Here is a 22,621-nt window from a genome sequence, read left to right on the forward strand (position 1 = left end):
AGGGACAGCATGAGCAAGGGCATACATTTAGAGAGAAGAGAAAGCAAGTCCCCTGGCCAGAGTGTATAGTGTGTGTTTGGAGAGGGAGATGGGGCTGGGGAGACCAAAACTGTAGCTTTCTTGCAGTAGATCAAGGGGCCGGCGGAACCTTTAAGTTGAAGGGAGATGACAAGGAATTTTACAGAAATGTCCTGTCTAGTGAGAATGTTGATGACAGGCTTTGTAGGAAGTCATAAAAATTTGATTTTGTATAGGGTGGTAGAATGGAGAATAAAGGGCAGGTTGATGACTTCTCTGTCAGTCCAGTGGTTAAGACTCCATGCTTCCGCTGCAGGGAGCATTGGTTCAGTCCTGCTTAGGGAACTAAGACCTCCCATGCCGTGTAGCCAGAAAAAAAAGATTGGAGTTAAGATGTTACTGTTGTTGAGTAGGAGACAGGGAGGGATTTTTAAGTACTTGGAGGAAGGTGAGAAGTGGTTTTGGTTTTAAATTTGTTGGATTCAGGATACCAAGAAATTAGCCATCCTTCAAGTGAAATGATAAGGTCAGGTGTAGGACTAGGGTTGGGATTGACATTTGATGTGTGTCAGAAGAATAAATAAATAAAATCACTCAAGATGATGTATAAAACAAGAAGACTGAGGGCTGTGGATCAGTTTTTAGGTAGATGGTCACAAATGGAGGATGGGAAGAAGCTGAGGGAAGGAATAGCTTAGAACTGATACCTGGCTTGAGCAAGTCAGAAGCATATTTTATGATGTACTTCCCTTCTTACTGCTACTCTTAGAAATATGGATAGGTATATTGATGGAGCCAGTGTCCAAATATTGTCTAGAAACCCTTTGAAAGTTCCTGAGATTTTTTTTTCAAACAAAACAAATATTGTAGCACATTCAAAATAGAAGCAGAGTCTGTCTTCTCTTAAGCTAGACATTAGCAATAAGCAGATCTACAACAATGTACTCTCGCTAAATTTTGTTTTTTAGGATTTACTTTCTTCATAGAAACTGTTAACGCTAACATAGAATGGGTTTTTAATGTTAAGGAATTAATAAATATTTTAACAAGCTTTCAGTTTTAATTTCCAAACACAAGGAATGTATTAGTTGTTGGGCATCCTGGGTTTTTAAAAGTATAAAGAGGTCCTGAGATCAAAAGTTCAAAAACTGATGAATTAGCCAGAGTTGTTCCTATCTTATTTTTAAAGTGTGAGTAAGCTATTTGTTTCAGTAGAGTGAATTTAAAAATCTGTGAATGTTCTTGCCTTGAGAGTTCTGAATTAATTTTAGTAACTTTAATTGACCAATGGGTGTTTACTTGAATTTCATTTTGTTTGATCGTTTGAAGTACATTTTGCCTTTGTAGGCAGTTTGCTGAAATGAAGATACATATAAAACTTTTCTGGAAAGCCACATAAACTTTGATCTGTTGGTTTACAGGCCCAGAGATGCCCTTCTATTTTAGTTTAGTGTTTTTGATCGTTTTAAGTCCTTTAAAGATATGCGTATTTACATTCCTAGAGAAGCAGCATAATCTCTCCTTTCCCCTTTCAGATACTTGTCAATGACAGCGGTTATCCCAAAATTGCAGAAAACCTGTCTACAAGGCAATAATAGTACAACAACCAGTGTTGTTCAAATATCACTGTACAAATTCTGTACCAGAAAAACTCCCATGTTTCCTGTAGCATTAAAACCAGATAGACTTGAGGGCTTTGATGGAGACCCATTGTGTCTTTGTAGCAGTGGGTTCCAGTTTAGTGTAGTAAGCACTTAGATTTTTCCCATGGTTCTTTTTCAGGTAAATGCGTAGAGAAAGAACCATTAAATTAGAGGATCTCTGAGCTTCTGTTGATAATGAAACAGCCAGGAAATGCACTGGCATCATGGCAACAACCAGCTGCTTAAACTTGTTGGTCCCCCGCCCTTTCTGTACCTTCATTGCGCTCCTTCAGGGAAGTGCTGTTGTTACTTCTCTAGGTTCTGTTGAGTTTGAGATTGACAGTTAACTTTTAAGATCTTCCTAAAATTAACCTTTAGGATGTTACCGTTGTGTGTACTTCTGAGGGGAAAAGGATAAGAGTTAGATTCTCTTGACTTAGCTCTTTTTTTTTTTTTTCTTTTTAACATTTTGAATGCGCTCTGCAGCATGTAGGATCTTAGTTCCCCAACCAGGAATAGAGCCTGTGCTCCCTGCATTGGAAGAGTGGAGTCTTAACCTCTGGGCTGCCAGGGAAATCCCTAACATAACAAATTTGAATTGAATTGAGAGATACAGCTTTATAAGTACAAATAGATATGATTTCTACTTTTGTGTGTGTTACTTTGTAACTTAAATTGTTTAAGAATTTAAGTTAAAGGTTTCTTAGAATATTTTTGGGAACTAACATTTGTTATAAACTTAGAATTTTCCTAAGTTGACTTTTTTCCCCCGTGTATAGAAAAACGCTTGGTGGTGGAACATTGACCCCCATCCAGCATATTCAGCTGAGTGTACCTGGCTCACTGAGGTGTGGTTGACATCAGAGCCGTGTTCTCTGGGACCTTCCCCGCCTCAGAGAGCTCATGCTGTTCAAAGTTTGAGTCGTAAATAATTGTGGTGTGCCTGAATTGAATTTTGTCTTATATTATTAGAATGAGATAAAACACTTCATGTTAAACATACTCGATGTGTAGGCAGAGTAGAATTAATTTAAATGTGAAATTATTTGATAGATTCCACAGTGGTGTGTGGAGTACATGCGATCATTACCAGGACCCAAAAGAGGAGTTGCCTGTACCCAACCCAGGAGAGTGGCTGCAATGAGTGTGGCTCAGAGAGTTGCTGATGAAATGGATGTGATGTTGGGCCAGGAAGTTGGTTACTCCATTCGATTTGAAGACTGCAGTAGTGCAAAAACCATTCTTAAGTAAGTACTGTCTTTAAAAATGGACACTATTTCCCCTCTGCTTTTAGTTTTCTGCCACCAGATAGCAGACATTGCTAGTGGAGTGTCAGGTTGTCCAGATTTAGAATAATCCAGATTAAACCTTCTTATGCTTACTAGATGACTTTTAATATGGATTCTTTTTTTTTTTATTAGTAATATATATAGCTGCTCAGTAGACAGTGAAGTTCACAGGTCAGATTTTAGTTACTTGGTGCTATATCTTAGGTGAAGTGTATCATTTAAATATGACAGAAAGGTAGATGATATATCTTAGTAAAGGAAAAATATTTCTACACTTGATCTTAGCCAAAAGACCGAGAATCGATGGAAAAATATTTTTAGAAAGAAGGATGTGTGGGAAGGAATATGATTTATTGGGTAGAGGGCTTTTAATACTAATTACACAGGTGTTAACCATGGATGTGTTTTGAACTAAAAGGAGCAATCTTTTGTAATATACTCTATTAAGAGTCTCCCCAAAAACCTCTTTGTTACACCGTATTGAGCTTCTTTCTAATATGATTGACAACCATATTGAGCGTCTTTCTAATACTTTCACACTTGAATTCAGCATAAGTAGTGTGATGTTTGTTGCCTGATGGTAATTCTTTTGAAAATCTTTTGTTTATTCTGTGTGTATGTGTATGATAGTTCATTTGTTTTTTTAAAATGAGTTCTTTGTCTTGATACAGTCTTCTCCCTGAGGTTGTTTTTAAAAGACAGTGGTGGGTGAGATGTTACACAGACAGTGACAGGAGTCTTTGATGCAGAGGTACATACAGCGTTACAGGGGAAGCTGTGTATTTTACAGAAAACTTCAAATGTGTGTAAAAGTAGAATAATGCTGCAATGAACTCATATTTATTTGTCTTGCATCTTCAAAGTTGACTCATCTTGTTTCATCCATATCTCAACCCATTTCTGTGTCCCCCCAAATACGAAGCAGATCCTAGGCATTATATGCTTTTGATCTGTAAATACTTCAGTGCATCTGTCTCAAAAATAAGATTTCTCTAAATGTAACTGCTATCACAACTTAAAATTTTTTTCCATAATCAAAACCTTGTCACCTTTCAAATTCCATCTCAGTTTCTTCCCGTTTCTTTAATTTATTATTTTATTATGATTTCCAAATAATTGCTTTATTAATTAGTTTCAATTAATAGCAATTGAACTTAAGTGTTTACTTCAGTCAGCTTGTCTTTATGACTTTATGAGGTGTGTTTTTGACTTAAACCTTAATCTTTATTGAATAAATCTTTAGTGACAGTCATGGTGTTTATTAGTTGTAAATACAGTATAATTGGCAAAAGCATAACATAAAATCTGAACTTATTTTTTATTACTTTACAATTAGATAATGTCAAGGAATTGAGGATAATAAAGTGCAGGTTTTGCTCACCTTTAGGAGAAACAATAACATGACATTTGATTAACTGTGCATTGAATTTTTCTTTTTTTTTTTTTAAAGTAAGCCATAGTTGAGCAGGGAGAGCAGAATTGAGGAATTGGGAGATGAGAAAGTTACATGCAGTGTTAGGGCAAAAATGTGTAAATGTTTATAGTGGAAAGTGGTAGGCTTTCAAAAGACGCATGCTTGTGAAAGATTTTGGTTCAGTTAATAGGAAATGAATGACAACAGATTTGAGAGCTCTATCTTTGGCATTGTGATGTTTTCTATGGAATGGTTTCTAGAGGCTTTATTTAAATTTAAAAAGAAACCTTAATTCTTAATAGGGTAAGCTTATGGGAATTTCTCCTGGAATCTTCTGAAGAGCTAGAAGGTAACCTAGTATTGTCTTTAAGTGATATCACATCCTATTAGATGGAGTAAGTGGTAGTTTTAACTAATGGAAGTGCTTTATTAAGTGCAGTGTCTTATGAATCCCTAGATATATTTTGTGAAGTCATCTATCAACTCCTTTCTTGAGAACCCAGATGTTCAAAATAGCTAAAAACTTAATGAGAATTAGTTACATAGTTAATTGGGTAGGAAGAGTGAATACATCAGACAACTATTTGAGCCCTCCATTAACTGTTTTCATGTGTAATATAAAATGCCTATGGATCTACTTTGTAGCCAGAAGAAGCCTTTAATTTTCACCACAGAAGGATGGTAAAGAGGACTAACTCTTAAAGATTGTTTGAGGAGCTAAGAATTTAACCATGTCCTTCCTGATGTATTGTGTGCACTACATAAATACTGGTTTACTAATTAATTTCTTTGAGACTACTTTAGCTTCATCCTTATATAGCTAATGGTCCAAAGATAGTTTCTTCAGTGTTTGGGACACATATGTGTCTACATTCTAGGTCTTAATATTGCTCTATTTAGAGGATTGGATCTAGTGTAAATTTGTGCACACTGTGTTAGACTAGCCTTAAATAGCTATCCAGTCCCAGTAGGCAAGTTACTTTTCAAAACCACCACTGCTAACTGGTTTTTATAATTCGTTGTGTGTTTGCCTGCTCCCATCTTTTGTATGTATGTTCCTTTGGCCGTCTTGGAATGGAAGTTATTGGGGCGGGGGGGGGGGGGGTACCTCAATGAGGTAGTTAAAATATTTAATGTTTACATTATTATTTTGGTAGCTAATTTCACTATTATTTCAGGTGATATGCTTCCTTTTTGTTTTTTCCTCAAACTACAAAATTACTGAGAGATCATAATACTGAGGGAACCTAGTAACTTTAACTTAGGCAAGTGATGCTTAGTTATTTATTTAGTCAGCTAATAACAGAGTACCTTCTGTGTGTTGGGCAGTGCTAGGTATAGTAGTAAAACTAAAACTGGCCCCGTCCACATAAAGCAAATACACAGTAAATATCAAATTTCAAATTGTGATTAGGCTCTGAAAGAATTTTGGAGTGTATTTGAAAGCGTGATTGGAGAATTCACTTGAGGCTGGAAAAGAGAATGCAGAATTTCTGTCAAGAACTGAAGTAAAAATAATGGTTTGCCAGGAGTAGCAATAGGGGTACAGACTTTTTAGGCACATGGAACATCATTTTTTAAAACCCTTTTTTCTGAAGGGAAAAAAAAACATACTTTTTGCTTGAAGGCACTGTAGTCTTCATGTTACTTACACTGATTTGTGTGAGTCAGCATTTCTTTTTTTTTTTTTCCATTTATTTTTATTAGTTGGAGGCTAATTACTTTACAATATTGTAGTGGTTTTTGTCATACATTGACATGAATCAGTCATGGATTTACATGTATTCCCCATCCCGATCCCCCCTCCCACCTCCCTCTCCACCCGACTCCTCTGGGTCTTCCCAGTGCACCAGACCCGAGCACTTGTCTCATGCACCCAACCTGGGCTGGTGATCTGTTTCACCCTAGATAATATACATGTTTTGATGCTGTTCTCTTGAAACAGCCCACCCTCGCCTTCTCCCACAGAGTCCAAAAGTCTGTTCTGTACATCTGTGTCTCTTTTTCTGTTTTGCATATTGGGTTATCATTACCATCTTTCTAAATTCCATATATATGTGTTAGTATACTGTATTGTTCTTTATCTTTCTGGCTTACTTCACTCGTGAGTCAGCATTTCTAAGGCAGATCAGTTTTTAGATGGTTCAGGACTGGTTTATAGACAGTATGGGTAATCAAAGATTGGTTTGATTCTTTTTCTTAACCTGATTGGAACCTAAACCCATTGGGATGGGAGTTTGTACGGTATACTTGTGCATGAATCCTTTTTTTTTTAAATATGACATGGAAGGGGCAGCAGAGGAGTGTGAAAATTTGTCACTGCAATGTAGACTGTCAGTGAACATAATTGTGGAAAGGGTGTGGAGTTTTCACAGAAAGACATTTTCCCTGATTGTTTAAACTTGCCTTGGTGGAGAAGGTACAGTGATAGGTTGATTTAATGTATGTAATTTGCCTTTTATTTTGAATCGTTTGGTTTTGAGTATCAGTTTCATTTCAGTCTTGGAATTTGTCAGAAGGCTAAGAACTCAATCTGGGATAGTGTGTATGAAGCAGAAAGTGTTGCAGCTCTTTCTTGGAGGATACATGATGTTAGCTCTGTAAGAGTAGATAAACATCTCAAGATGCTTATCTTTTACATAACTTAAGGACAAGCTGCTGGAAAATCGAGAGTAATTAAGATAGGACATAGTCTAAATCTAATTGAGTGATGAGGGAAATAAACAGCCTGGGTTTTAAGATGTGATAAACCCTTTGTAAAACCTGAGGGAGAGATGTTTGGAACAAACCAGCTAAAGAAGTATTATTTCAGAGAACATGGTTCAGAAACTTGGGGAATTTTTTAATTTCCAAAAGGCAGTCGAGGTGAGAAGATGAGAGAGAATCTAAAAGTACATAACAAATAAAAGAGCCTAGTATAACAGAACCTCTAAGGTTGCTACTCGGGGAGGATTTACCAGCCATTGCCATAGCAGCTTCTTTGGGACCTCAGGAAACAGTTCGAAGGACCAGCTGCATGACTACTGAGAGTTTCCAGAGTGGGTTTCTAACAAGGCAGTCTTGTTCTAAAAACTTGAGAAAAGAATCAAAAGGAAATAGATTGTAGAGCACAGACTCAAGGATCATAGTGCCTAGTTGTGTCCTGGTTCTGCCACATACAGGCTGTGATTTTGTCCACATTAATTAACCTCCTTGAGCTTACTGCTTTTTCAGAAGATGGAGCTGACAATAACAGCTACATCTTAGGATTGTTCTCAGATCAAATATGTAATTTGTGTGCGTCCCTTAGAATGTTACCTGTAACACAGCAAGTGTTAAGTCAACATTTCTTCTCTTGCTGCTGCGGATAGTGGTGGTATATTTTCACTGTGAGAAGTTATTGTATTTTATTAACCAGCTCACTGGTTAATTTAAAATGGACTTACAAAGCTAATTTAATAAAGTCCCTTTTAATACAGTATTTGAACTACAATTTGGGGGGTTTAGCTTGAATTAAACATTGATACTACTTGTCAGTATGAAATGAATGAATGAATCTAAATATTCTTTTAGGGCTGAAGGTAAGATGTGGAAGCAGATCTGGTCTTTAGAGATTATTGATTATATAAACATCAATTATAAACTAATTTATCCAGCATCTGTTGTATGGTGGGCTTTGTTCTAATTCAAGTGTATCTGAATTAGGGAAAGGTAGTTTTACTGGATCTTCAGAAAGGAGTAGCTGTAAAGAATAAATGTGGTTATTTACCACTTCAGCAGTTCCTGTCATAGAAACTAAAAAAAATCACTGTTGTCACTGTAGAAAAAATTCTGTTGACTTTTAATTAATACAAAGCTAACTTGGTTTCCTAAAGGTCTGCATACAGTATTACATTTGACCTTTGTGTTTATGTTTAAAGCACTAGCACGGGATTGGTTGGAGAAGTCTCTCTTTGTTTATAATGCCAACATCTTTTAAGAAAATACTCAGAACATGCATGTCCATCCTAGCTTTCTGTAAATTCTGTTGTAAAGACAAGAGATCGTTCCTTCGGAAGGAAGGGATGAGCATGTGAGGGATGAGCAGTGTGTTCTGAAAAAATGATGTAGTTTCCTCGTGTGCTCAGTGGCTCAGTCGGGTCCAACTCTTTGCAACCCCGTGAACCGTAGCCTGCCAGGCTCCTCCGTCCATGGGATTTTCCAGGCAAGGGTAGTAGAGTGGGTTGCCATATCGTTTCCTTATTTCTCGATAATTTCTTAGGTGTTTCTTTTGCTTGATTAGATCTCTAACTCTGAAACATACCAAATGTATTTTGGCTGTTTGCCAAAATAAAGGTGTATGCTTAGGCTGCTGATCTTCAGCATGTAAGTTAAAACTGCTGCTGCTAAGTCGCTTCATTCGTGTCCGACTCTGTGTGACCCCATGGAGGGCAGCCTACGAGGCTCCCCCGTCTCTGGCTTTGTATTTGGTAAATAAGATATGATGTTTTCTGTTTGGCTTTTTTTAAGTATTAGAATTGCATTAAAACATTTTAGATTCCAAATTATTCAGAGTACTATATGGTACCTTTCCATGTGACTGTTTACATCTAGTAGTAGTTTGTTCTCATTGTAACCAATATAATGCTATATATAGTGTTGTGGTTATAGTTAGATTAGTGTTATTCATTCTGGGTAATGCTTTTGCTGAGAATGTCAGACTTCAACCTATATAAATCTTTATCCCTTTACAAATGAAAGGAGCATTATGTATATTAAGGAACTATGTCAGTGTTGTTGACTCTTCTCTGACTTGATAGAAGACGTATGCTATGAAGCAATTAAGGTAGTTTGAATGTCACATGGATTGTGTAGATGATTTCACAGAAGAGGATGTACTTCATCTGAGCTGAGAGGGATGGAGAGACCTAGATAGGCAAGTTAACTACGTGGATAAGTTGGATTTTAAGTAGAGGAGACATTCTCATGCTGCTTTGGTTTATAGCATGCTTAATGTCAGGAGTTTCTCATGGCACTCTAGGCCTAGAGAAATAACTCAAAATTCTAATAAGAATTTATGTTCTAACAACTTAATAGCCCATTAAACAAATATTGGACATTGAAAGAAAAAGCTGAATAGTTGATTTCATTCTTACTCACCATTATTTAATAATGTGATGTCTTTGCTGTTGGAACACAGCAGTTTCTTACACCTTCGAATCAGATTGGATGCTGCCACCTTTATTTTTCTACACAGTGATGTAAACCTGGATTGCGCTAGGGGATTGTATGTGAGCTGTGTAAGTTAGAGATGAGTCTGGGAATAGCCAGATCACTTGAAAGAGGTGTGTTAGTTGCTCAGTCGTGTCCAGCTCTTTGTGATCCCATGGACTGTAGTCCCCCAGGCTCTGTCCATGAGATTCTCCAGGCAAAAGAATACTGGAGTGGATTGCCATTCCCTTCTTTAGGGATCTTCCCAATCCAAGGATTGAACCCAGGTCTCCCACGTGACATGCAGATTCTTTACCGTCTGAGCCACCAGGGAAACCCTCTGAAAGAGGTAAAACAACTTTTATTTTTTAAACTGACTTCTGTATATACTATTTAAAATACATGATCAACTCTTTGATCCCATGTCATATGGAAGTACTAATTGATACAAGAAAACAGCCATTTTGATGGATGAAGGTAATTTGATGAGTTTTATCAGTAGCTGTTCAGAAAGTATAATAGCTTTCACTCTAAACATGTTTAAAAATTGTTAGTTTTTTTGGGGGGGGATGATCAACCATTTCATAGTGTTGACACTGTGAAGGATGGATAGGGTACTTAGACTCATCATATTTGGTGGTGAAAAGTCATTTATAAAATGACTATATGTGGTTCTGTCTTCTAATATTATCCCTGATAAATGCAAGCTGTTTTAGCCTTGTCATTTGTCTCTTCCTTACTGTTGTCATTCAGAGAAGTATTCTGCTGATAGGGGCATGATAGGGGCTTTAAACAAAAATAAGTTACATGTAGAAAATTGCATTAAGTACTGCTTGTGGTCATGATCTCTTTCAGAAGTCTTGATCCATTATAAGTTTGAAGAAATTACCACATATAAACCTGTTTGTGTAGGTGCTTTATTGTGGGTAGCTTTTCTTTAATAGAGACGTCACTTGACTGGATTGTAGTGGATTCGTCTAAAAACTTAATGGTAAATAGAAATTTTATGTGAACTTTAAGCATTTTATTTTAACCTAAAACTTACACATTCATTTATCAATCTGTTAATATAGAATTAGCACCATTTCCTTGAATGTGGGCCCTTTGTAGTTCCATTACTTAGTAAAATGTCTAGTTCTTAAAGTGAGATTAAACTGAGACACTTGCAAAATACAGGGGTGTTGCTTTTCTGGAATTTTAAGAGTTCAGTCTTCTGGAATTCGCCTTTCACTCCTCTATAGTTACCTCACATTTGATGGTTTTTTTGTATGTGATTTATCTTTTTCAAGCTTTTCTGAAGCATATAACTTAGGATATGTACATACAACTCTCTTTTCTGCCCTAAAAGGTTATCATTGTGTAATATATGATTGTGTTGGCCCAGTTGGCAGGGGCAGAAGTGTGGCTATATTCTAATATGTTTGTAGAGTAAAATTGATTTTCCCAAGGATTCATTCATTAGGTGAAGGTTAGTTAAGAGTGTAGTGTACAGTTCTACTGTATTGAATACTTACCAAGTGCCAGGCAGTTGGTGCACTTAGGTGGTTTATATATGTTGTTTTTATTTAATTGAATGATAGCTATTGTATTCTCATTTTTCAAATAGAGCATTAGAAGAAGTTGAACTTGTTTAAGAAAGTTCCAGTAAGAAAGCAGGGACTTGACCAAGGTTTGTCTTGCAAAAAGGATATGTCCTTAACCACTGTGTATGTTGTTAATTCCTCTCTATCCTCATTCTTCAGCTGCATAGAATTATTTATGTATAAGTATTTGTAAGGTAGTAAATCTAATTACTTGGGTTGTACTAGTTCTGTGAAATAGATAACAGGTATTTCTTTTGGTCATGCTGAGCAAATTTTGGTTTGTTGTTTTTTTTTTCCTAAATATCTCTTTATTTTTTTTTCCATTTATTTTTATTAGTTGGAGGCTAATTACTTTACATCATTGCAGTGGTTTTGGTCATACATTGAAATGAATTAGCCATGGATTTACATGTATTCCCCATCCCGTTCCCTCCTCCCACCTCCCTCTCCACCCGATCCCTCTGGGTCTTCCCAGTGCACCAGGCCCGAGCACTTGTCTCATGCACCCAACCTGGGCTGGTGATCTGTTTCACCCTAGATAATATACATGTTTCGATGCTGTTCTCTTGAAACATCCCACCCTCGCCTTCTCCCAGAGTCCACAAGTCTGTTCTATACATCTGAGTCTCTTTCTCTGTTTTGCATATAGGGTTATCGTTACCATCTTTCTATATTCCATATATATGTGTTAGTATACTGTAATGGTCTTTATCTTTCTGGCTTACTTCGCTCTGTATAATGGGCTCCAGTTTCATCCATCTCATTAGAACTGAGTCAAATGAATTCTTTTTAATGGCTGAGTAATATTCCATGGTGTATATGTCCCACAGCTTCCTCATCCATTCGTCTGCTGATGGGCATCTAGGTTGCTTCCATGTCCTGGCTATTATAAACAGTGCTGCGATGAACACTGGGGTGCACGTGTCTCTTTCAGATCTGGTTTCCTCGGTGTGTATGCCCAGAAGTGGGATTGCTGGGTCATATGGCAGTTCTATTTCCAGCTTTTTAAGAAATCTCCACACTGTTTTCTATAGTGGCTGTACTAATTTGCATTCCCACCAACAGTGTAAGAGGGTTCCCTTTTCTCCACACCCTCTCCAGCATTTATTGCTTGTAGACTTTTGGATAGCAGCCATCCTGACTGGTGTGTAATGGTACCTCATTGTGGTTTTGATTTGCATTTAGAAACAGTTTTGATTTATCTGCATGTTTAGTCATGCCAAAATAAAGCCTATACTTTGAAAGGTAACCAAAATCCTAACAGGATTGGAATAGCAGCTCATAACTAGGATTTTCAGAACATATTAAACTTCAGCTTTAATAGTAGGGCTGGTTCAAGACACATGGCTGCTAATGTCACTTATATTTTTACTGGAGATTGTTCTACAACAGTGTAAAGTTGCTTCATTTGTTTTAATGGCTGCATAGTTTAATTCCTTAGGTGGACACTCAGAATTTACAGTTTCTTTTATTAAAATCAGTTGGTGTCCTTAGTATTCTCTTATAATCTTGTACACACATTTTTTCACACATATTCAGGTGAATATATCTGTGAAATGAGTTTCTTAAAAATGAAACTGGTTGGGTCAAAGGGTGTGTTGGAATTTTATTAGCTGTTGCCATATTTTAGCTACTCTGACTAAGGGATGAGCAAATGAGTATCTGTTTCTATGGCCTTGCCAACACTTTGTTGTGGAACCTTTTTATCTTTGTCTATATTGTAAGTTAAAAAGTGAGATCTCATGATTTTAACTTGCATTTCTTTTATATGAAATTGAGCATCTTTACATGTACTTATGAGCCATTTGTATTTCTTTTTGGAATCTAGATGCTTTTCTCAGCTTTCCAGACATTGCTACCTGGTTGACAGTCATTTTTATGGTGCTGTTTTAAAATGCATATCATAAACAAGGTTCTACTGTATAGCACAGAGAACTATATTCAATATCCTGTGGTAAACCATAATGGAGAATATCTATTTTAAAAGTATATATAAGTGAATCACTTAACTGTGCAGCAGAATAAGCATAACATTGTAAATCAGCTATGTGTCTGTCAGTTGCTCAGTCGTGTCTGACTCTTTGCGATCCCATGGACTGTAGCTCGCCAGGCTCCTCTGGCTATTAAATTCTCCAGGCAAGAATACTGGAGTGGGAAACTATTTCCTTCTTCAGGAGATCTTCCCGATCCAGGGATTGAACCTGGGTCTCCTGCAATGCACGCGATGCTTTTACCATCTGAGCTCCTTCAGTTCAGTTCAGTCGCTCAATCGTGTCTTGACTCTTTACGACCCCATGAACCGCAGCACACCAGGCCTCCCTGTCTATCACCAACTCCCGGAATTTACCCAAACTCATGTCCATTGAGTCAGTGATACCATCTAACCATCTCATCCTCTGTCATCCCCTTCTTCTGCCTCAGTCTTTCCCAACATCAGGGTCTTTTCAAATGAGTCAGCTCTTTGCATCAGGTGGCCAAAGTATTGGAGTTTCAGTTTCAACATCAGTCCTTCCAGTGAATACCGAGGACTGATTTCCTTTAGGATGGACTGGCTGGGTCTCCTTACTGTCCAAGGGACTCTCGAGTCTTCTCCAACACCACAATTCAAAAGCATAAATTCTTTGGCACTCAGCTTTCTTTATAGTCCAACTATCACATCCATACATGATTACTGGAAAAACCGTAGATAGCCTTGACCAGACAGACCTTTGTTGGAAAGTAATGTCTCTGCTTTTTAATAGGCTGTCTAGGTTGGTCATGACTTTACTTCCAAGGAGTAAGCATCTTTTAATTTCCTGGCTGCAATCACCATCTGCAGTGATTTTGGAGCCCCTCAAAAATGAAGTCAGCCAGTTTCCACTGTTTCCCCATCTATTTGTCCTGAAACGATGAGCTCCTAGGGAAGCCCTTAATTGACTATACTTCAATTTAAAAGATCATGAGTGGAAAAAATAATATTTTAAATACCATTGCAGTTTTAAACAGTGAATTTTAAATCATTGCAACTAGTCTCAAACACATCTTTATTAATAAATTTTTGCCTACAAGAAGTAAGTTTGTTTATTCCTGTAGTGTAAAAACAAAAATCCATGCTTCAACTCTGGGAAAGCACTTTTTGCCTCCTTGCTGGTTGTGGGAGCATTTTCCCTGCAAAAAAGTTGTCAAGATGTTTGAAGAAGTGCTGGTTGGTTGGTGAGAAGTCAGGTGAATATGGCGGATGAGACAAGACTTCGTAGACCAGTTTGTTTGACTTTCGAAGTGTTGGTTGTGCAGCTGCAGTCGAGCATTGTCGTGACAAAGAATTGGGCCTTTTCTGTTGACTAATGGTTGCAGGCATTGCAGTTTTCAGTGCATCTTATTGAGTTGCCAAGCATACTTCTCAGATGTAATGGTATCGTCAGGATTCAGAAGGCTGTAGTGGATCAGATGGGCAGAGACCCAACAGTGCCTGTGACCTTTTTTGGTACAAATTTGGCTTTGGGAAGTGCTTTGGAGCTGCTGCTTGGTCTAACCACTGAGCTAGTCTTTGGTGGTTGTAGTATAAAATCCACTTTTTGTCACACATTGCAATATGATTGAGAAATGGTTCGCTGTTGTTGCATGGAATAAGAGAAGACAACACTTCAGAACGACAGTTTTCTTGATTTGTGGTCAGCTCATGAGGTACCCACATACCGGGCGTTTTCAGCAAACCTTTCCAGTTTGCTTCAAATGCTGAACGACCATAGAATGGTCATAGTTGAGTTCTTCGACAGCATCTCATAGTTATGAGAGGATCGTCTTCAGTGATTACTCTCATTTGGTTGTTGTCAACTTCCGATGGCCAGCCCCTGTGCTACTCATCTTCAAGGCTTCGTCTCCTTTGCAAAACTACTTGAACTGCTACTGCACGATGCGTTCTTCAGCGGTTCCTGGGTGAAACACATTGTTGATGTTGCAAGTTGTCTTTGCAGCTCTACAACCCATTTTGAACTTGAATAAAAAATTGCTTGAATTTGCTTTTTGTCTAACTTCATTTCTGTAGTCTAAAGTAAATATAAATAAACAGTACTAAGTCAGATGGTAAAGAAATCTGCCTGCAGTGCAGGAGACTCGGGTTGGATACCTGGGGGTCAGGAAAGTCCCCTGGAGAAGGGAATGGCTACCCACTCCAGTATCTTTGCCTAGAGAAATCCATGGATGGGAGAGCCTGGTGTGCTGTAGTTCATGGGGTCACAGAGTGTCACGACTGAGTGACTAACACTTTCCTGTAGTTTAGCAAGCATCAAAATGTGAAAATGTGAAAGCAAACACAGGTTGCTATCTATGCAAATTTTTTGATCAAGTAGATCCCAAGTGAGGCCAGTTCTGTATTTCTAACAAGTTCCTAGATGATACTGATGACTTTTTAAGCAGGACAGTTAGAGAAACATTGTGGATAATAGGATACCTAGTAAAATGTAGAGTTTGGCTGTCCTGGGATATTTTGGTTACCAGTCCATTAATGAAACTTCAAAATTATATAATTACAGCTTATTATTGTGACGCCCTATTTTTATGGCTCACCCCTCAGTCTGAGTAAATATTTAATTGCTACTATGAAAGGTAGAAAAACTTGATCTGGGTAAAAAAATAGGGCTATCAGAACCTGGTTCTGCCCTTTTTGTATTCTATCAGGTTACTTTGGTTTTTTGGGAAAGGGTTTCATGTATCTAGTAAATCATCAGGTGATAGCTTTCTACTTTTTTTTTTCTGGGCTTGTTTAAAATTTTTCTTCTTTGTGCACGAGAGCTTTCTCTCGTGGCGAGTGAGGGCTGCCCTTTGTTGCCGTGCTCTGGCTCCTCGTTGTGGAGCAAGGGCTCTAGGGTGTTCAGGCTCAGTAGTTGCGCTCTTTGGGCTCTGGAGCACAGGCTCACTAGCTGTGCCTGGGTTTATTTGCCCCTGGGCGTGTGGAATCGTCCCAGACCAAGAATCAAGCCTGTGTTCCCGGCGTTGGCAGGCGAATTCTCAGCTCTTGCATCACCAGGAAAGTCGTGGGGCTTTGGGGAGAGTATGTCAGTGTCTGAGGGGCCTGGGACCGGGAATCGGTACACTGATACCTAGTCTTAGTGGTCTATTCCACTGATTTTAAAGCCCTGGAAAAGTTAACTGCTAATACTCCATGGGAAAGCAGCAAATTTAATTATGTTAATTCTGATTCTTAGAATCTGGAAGTCTGAGGATTTGGATTTAGTTGGCCATTTAACTTGGTACAGGTGATAATGCATAATTGTTAATAAAAGAGCAAATAATAGTTCATTAATTCTAACTCTAAGCTGCCATTTTTAATCGTTGCCCTCTTCTCAGAAAAATGTGAAAGGATGAGTGTTTGGACCAGCTCTGCTTTTGGATGCCATCATCACGTGGTGGTCTGAAGCTTGTTGAGGAAAAATCAAAATAAAGGGGTTTTTTAAAGGGGTTTTCAAGTGAAAGTTTGATACTTAGTGACTTTTTAATCACAATTTAATATGTGACATTAGAATGCATTTTACAGTGTTGAGGGTCTTACAGGTGGAAGTTAGGTGGTTGTCAATGATTGAACTTGATCTAGCTGTACATTTTGTCACTTTACATAAATAGTATGTGTATCTGGAACTAGATATGTTGAGTTCATTTGTTAATTACAGTATTTTCAAAAATAGTATACTAAAATTCCATGTTGAATTGAGTAGGCTTGGAAACTAACAGGGTATAAATTTGGTAGTGTTAAAGCAGATATTGTTCAAAGAGTGACCAATCCATGTTTTTTGCCTTGCAAAGCAAAAGATGGGAGTATTGCTGAAACTAAGGAAATTATCCACAAGTAGATGAAAGTGTGTTAATGTTCTGCTCCTGAGATAATGTGCACAAGGACTGCCTAGCTTATGTCAGTAATAACACCTGCAGGCAGGAGAAATTACCAAGTGTCCTCATTGATCAAGATATTTCAAAACATCTAGAGACTAGAGTAGTTGATTCATGCACTGTGGGTAAGGCATTGAGGCATAGTTTAATTGGCTCTGTTTTTGCCTTCATGGTCTTAATATAAAATAATCTTGCAGGTAGTGCTGTGCCAATGTCAAGAATGTGATCATTTCCTTTTTAAAATAGGACCAAAGAAGAAAGAAGTATAAAATATATGAAGTAAAGATGTATTTCTTTGCCAAAAGTCTTAATTTACAACTAAGTTTAGGCAGAATAAAGAGAAGGGTTCATTTGGGTTATACACTGTCATTTTGTTGAACTCAGTGCTTCAACAGATGGTTTTGGCTAAAAATACAAAGTTGGTCCTTGAAAGATTAGATTAATTTGTGAAAAATAGAGCCAGAATAGTGAAGTCATAAATGATGGCTTCAGATTTTTATACTTGTTTTAATTATGTAAATAAAACCATGGATTTGTATTTAACTGGATGGCCTGTAACTTCAGCATTTGCAAGCAGACTTCATTTTGTCCAAGTGCCAAATGCAGGATGTTTTGTTTTAGTGACAGTAGCAGCCAGAATGGAACAGACAGGAGATTCACTGACCCATACAAATCATTCTTCAAATCACCCTTCATCTGAGTGCCTGGATTCTGTATTAGCTGTCTTCTCTCAAACCATCCCTAACCTAGTTTTCCTCTTTGGTTCATTGATACAGATAATGCTGTATGCCTTGTTTTTTCCATAATTTATCAGCATTTCCACAGCATAATGGATTCCTTTTTCTGATTCTTTACCATCATTTTATTGAATCAGAGCTGAGGAAAAAAAGATGGTAGACTCATGCTCTCTCAGCCCTTTTGAACCTGTTAGCTTAAGTGGGAAGTTAGTGCAGTTTTAAAGAAATACAACATTTTAGTGCTGTAATGCGATAAAGCAATTTAAAATGGTTTCTTGGGTTTTTTTTTCCAAGTTGAACATTTAAAATTTTTTTTTTTAAAGAAATTTATTTAAGTGACCATTTTCACTTTGGCATTTGTGTGAAATGTGTTTAATTCTGTTATCAGATTAACATTGTTTCTCAGTGCATTTTGGTATTAACAATAGTTTCATTTGACAGAATTTGATAATGTATAACTTGTTTGATACATTTACTAAAAAATTTCTCTGGAAGCTTGATTTTGTAATTGATTATGAAATAATAACATTTGTTTTGGACAAGGGTTTAATTTATATTTATCTGATGTCTTTGCATTTCATATTTATGTCTTGAACTTTAAATGCACTAAATAACCAACACGTTATTTGTCAATATAGGTATATGACTGATGGGATGCTACTTCGTGAAGCAATGAATGACCCTCTCTTGGAGCGTTATGGTGTAATAATTCTTGATGAGGCTCATGAAAGGACATTGGCTACAGATATTCTCATGGGTGTTCTGAAGGAGGTTGTTAGACAGAGATCAGATTTAAAGGTGAGTTAGTTTATTTGTTTGGTTCTTTAAAAATCCTATATGTGAAAATATATATATTTAAAAGGGAGTACATGCTGATCACTACAACTATCAAAATAATCACCTAAAAAAGCAAATAAGGAGAGTACCAGCAGTGGTTTATACATTCTTTTTAATTTCTCTTGCTGTGTCTTTGTTTTAGATTTTAAATATACTTCCAGTTCTTAGCAATATGTTTTTAATCATTTTCATTATATAGTCCACCCAGTTTTTTGTTTCATTTCAAGTGATTTTATGTCATGGTGTTTTTAAACCTTGTGCTCACCCTGCTTTTTATTAAGTACAGGGGACACCTTCATTAAGGATCAAATCTTTGTTCTTGTCCTAACACAAACTCAATCATTCTAACTCATAATGCCGGAGAGTGGAATAACTGTATCCACAACATAGTGCTCCTCAGAAATGCCTTCCCTAACCTAGGGTCTTGGTTCTTGCCCCCAGCCCCCCGCCCACCATCCATTATACCAGTTAAACCCTGGCCAGTGTTACTGTGTTGATAAGGGCTTAAAACTGACTAACTGTGTGGACATTTTTGTCTCCCAAATTTTATGAAGTTCCCTTTTTGTATTGTATGTGTGCAGTTCATTGGAACTTAGTATTGAGTGTTATTGTATGTGTTACAGAGGTTTGTACACTGCGGAGAAAGATTCTGGGTCTTAAAAAAATTGATACTGAGTTTGATTTGACTTTAAAAATTAAACTTTTGAAGAATATATTTGAATAACTATGAGTACTGTTCCTGATTAAATGTTATAAGCTATTGAAATTTCGAGGGAGGAACTCAAAAGTAGAACTTAAGAACTCTATAATGGAATGTTTAATGGGAGAGCTTTCTATTTAATGGGTTTTGTCATGTGTAGTTTAAATAAAGAGAGGGTGACCGCACAGTCATGCAGCCTGCACCTGAACAGACTTTTGTCGATGTGGCTTTTTCAGTAGTATAGAAAACCTGTTTGTTTCAGAAAATTTTCTGAAGAACTTAGTAAAGATGATTTGGAAGAATGGAGAAATATTTGTACCACTGATTTATTTTATTTTTTTTGCTTCTTTTTCCCTGTGTGCAAGGCTGTCATGTTTTTTTTTTTAAATAGCATAGAAACAATCATATTACATACTGATGTCTTATCAATTCTTTTTATGTGATTTTATAAACTTTGGTTTTTAAGGTGTTGCTTCATAAAAATATATGGTAGTTTATTTATTGGATACCAGGTTTATTCCTACTTTTTAAAAATGTAAATTTACTGTAGCTCAGCTTTTCTATATTTGATTTTTTTATCACAACTTTTAAGGCATAATCGATATATGAAAAGTGAAAGTGTTAGTTGCTCAGTCATGTCTTGACTCTTTGTGACCCCATAGAGTAGCCCACCTTGCTCCTCTGTCCTTGAAATTCTCCAGGAAACAATACTGGAGTGGGTAGCCCTTCTTGTCTCCAGGGGATCTTCCTGACCAAGGGATAGAGCCACGGTCTCCTGCATCGCAGGCCGATTCTTGACTGTCTGAGCCACTGGAGACACAGTAGTTGATACATATGGGGCAGTAAACACGACTCATCTCTCTACAGCCTTTGAAGACAGCTTCAGATAATGCACTGTTTTCTTTTCAGGTTATAGTTATGAGTGCTACTCTGGATGCAGGAAAATTCCAGATTTACTTTGATAACTGTCCTCTCTTAACTATTCCTGGGCGTACACATCCTGTTGAGATCTTTTATACTCCCGAACCAGAGAGAGATTATCTTGAAGCGGCAATTCGAACCGTGATTCAGATTCATATGTGTGAAGAGGAGGAAGGAGATCTGCTGCTTTTCTTAACTGGTCAAGAGGTATTGTCATTATTTGCTTCCTTATTTATATTATTTCTATTAGGAAACAACTTTAAACTTAAGAACCCAACATATATTAACCATGTATTTCTCATCCCAATGTCTGTAAAGTTTTTCTTCAGCATGATTGTATTTATATATGAAATATATAGCTCCTTTTATTTATGTACTCTAGGAATATACCCTTGTATGCCATTAGCCTTTGTGTTCTAGTTGATATCCTGAGAAAATTAAATGCTTTTAGAAGTTCAAAGATTTAGCAGTTTTAGTCTCAACTTTGGAGAGACCTGAGTGGCAAGTGTTTTTGTGCTGATTTGACATTCTGCTGAGACATGAATGAAATCTGGTTACTCTGGGCAGTAATTTAGTCTGTAAGTGAATTTGGGTAACTCAGGTGCCAATCTACCATCTAAACAAATGTTTGTATTTTGTTTTTGTCTTCCTGCATGTGTTTACTGAGAATTGGAAGGAATCACTGAAATTCTTTAGTTAGAATTTACATCATTTTTAAGATAGGAATTTTATTCTCTCATGCAGCATCTTCTAAACTCATTTCCATCAGGATGTTTACAGGTGTGCTATGAAATTCTTGATGGCTTAAATAAGCTCAGTGAGTTATCTGGATAAAAGAAACTCTTTCAGAGGTTTTCTGAAAGCTTGTCATTTGTTGTAATAGGCTTTGTGAATTTTCTAGTGTCCTTCTCAAACCTAATATACATGCCAGTCATTTGGAAATCTTGCAGATTTTTATTCGCTAGGTCAGGTGTAGGGTCTGATCTGAGAGTCTATTCCAAGTAAGTTTCTAGAACAGTGCTACTCCATTAGAACTTGCTTCACATCTGGAAATGTTTTATATCTATACTGTTGAATATAGTTGTTGCTGTTCAGTTGCTCAGTCATGTCTGATTCTTTGCAACCCATTGGAATGCAGCACACCAGTCTTCCCTGTCCTATCTCCCTGAGTTTGCTCACACTCATGTCCATTGAGTCAGTGTTGACATCCAACCATCTCATCCTCTATTGCCCCCTTCTCCTACTCTCAGTCTTTTGTAAGCATTAGGATCTTTTCCAATGAGTTAGCTCCTCTTCACATCAGGTGGCCAAAGTTGGAGCTTCAGCATCAGCTCTTCCAATGAAAATTCAGGATTGATTTCCTTTAGGATTGACTGGTTGGGTCTCCTTGCAGTCCAAGGGACTCTCAAGAGTCTTCTCCAACACCACAGTTCAAAAGCATCAATTCTTTGGCGCTCAGCTTTCTTTATAGTCCAATTCTCACATCCATACATGACTATTGGAAAAACCATAGCTTTGACTAGACAGACCTTTGTCAGCAAAGTAATGTCTCTGCCTTTTAGTATGCTGTCTAGGTTTGTCATAGCTTTTCTTCCAAGGAGCAAGCGTTTTTTAATTTCATGGCTGCAGTCACCATCTGCAGTGATTTTGGAGTCCCCCAAAATAAAGTCTGTCATTGTTTTCATTGTTTCCCCATCTATTTGCCATGAAGTGATGAAACCAGATCACAATCTTAGTTTTTGTAGCCGCAACAATATAATGGACTTGAGAATTTGCATTGCAGCTAGTGAGAGGAGGAACTAGAATTTAATTTTATAGAATTTTAATTAATTTAGTTACATGTGCTTGATCCTCTTTTAGTTTTTGTGTGGTCTGCTAGTTAAGAATTGTTTTTACGTATTTAAAGGGTTGTACATGAAAACAAAGAATTTGCTTCAGAGGTGGTATATGGATGCAAAGCTTAAAAAATTTTGGCCCTTTATAGTAAGAGATCTGATCCTTGCTCTAGAACATTTTTTTCTCAAGTGTGGTCAGTGGATTGCCTGCCTTGGGTAGGGGAATTTGTTAAAGCAAGTTCTTAACCCTGTTTCAGGCTTGCTGAAACAGATGAAATTCGCGGATGAAATGCTGTAAGAGTCTGCATCCTTAACAAGCTCTGAAGGCCATTTTTCTGTTCCCTTAGGTTAAAAGTCACTGTTCCAGGTGAATGTTTTAGCTATTATTATGCCCGTGGTACATTAGTGACAGCACCCTACACAGTATAGTGGGAAATTGCCCTAGTTTTTTCACATACCAAAATCAATGGTCTGGTATGTGACTGCCTAACCGCCAGGATAATGTGAACTCTTAACTGGTGTTCAGGTTCTACAGGGATGCTTGATACATAGTATTTAATTAAATATTGTTGCCTTAAGAACTATAAATGATTAGTAATCTTTTTATTCTTGA

At 37.2% G+C, this 22,621-nt stretch overlaps 1 protein-coding gene across 1 annotated transcript in view; it reads left to right on the forward strand.

Annotated features, from left to right (window-relative positions):
• DHX15 (DEAH-box helicase 15) overlaps positions 1-22,621 on the forward strand; it is a 54,379-nt gene that overhangs the window by 9,591 nt on the left and 22,167 nt on the right. Inside the window, exons 3-5 of the mRNA XM_020913309.2 lie at positions 2,715-2,908; positions 18,354-18,513; positions 20,162-20,380. Of these exons, the coding sequence (XP_020768968.1) occupies positions 2,715-2,908; positions 18,354-18,513; positions 20,162-20,380 (573 nt within the window). The remainder of the gene's footprint in view (positions 1-2,714; positions 2,909-18,353; positions 18,514-20,161; positions 20,381-22,621) is intronic.

This window comes from Odocoileus virginianus, chromosome 21, assembly GCF_023699985.2.
Source record: "Odocoileus virginianus isolate 20LAN1187 ecotype Illinois chromosome 21, Ovbor_1.2, whole genome shotgun sequence".
Lineage (NCBI taxonomy): Eukaryota > Metazoa > Chordata > Mammalia > Artiodactyla > Cervidae > Odocoileus > Odocoileus virginianus.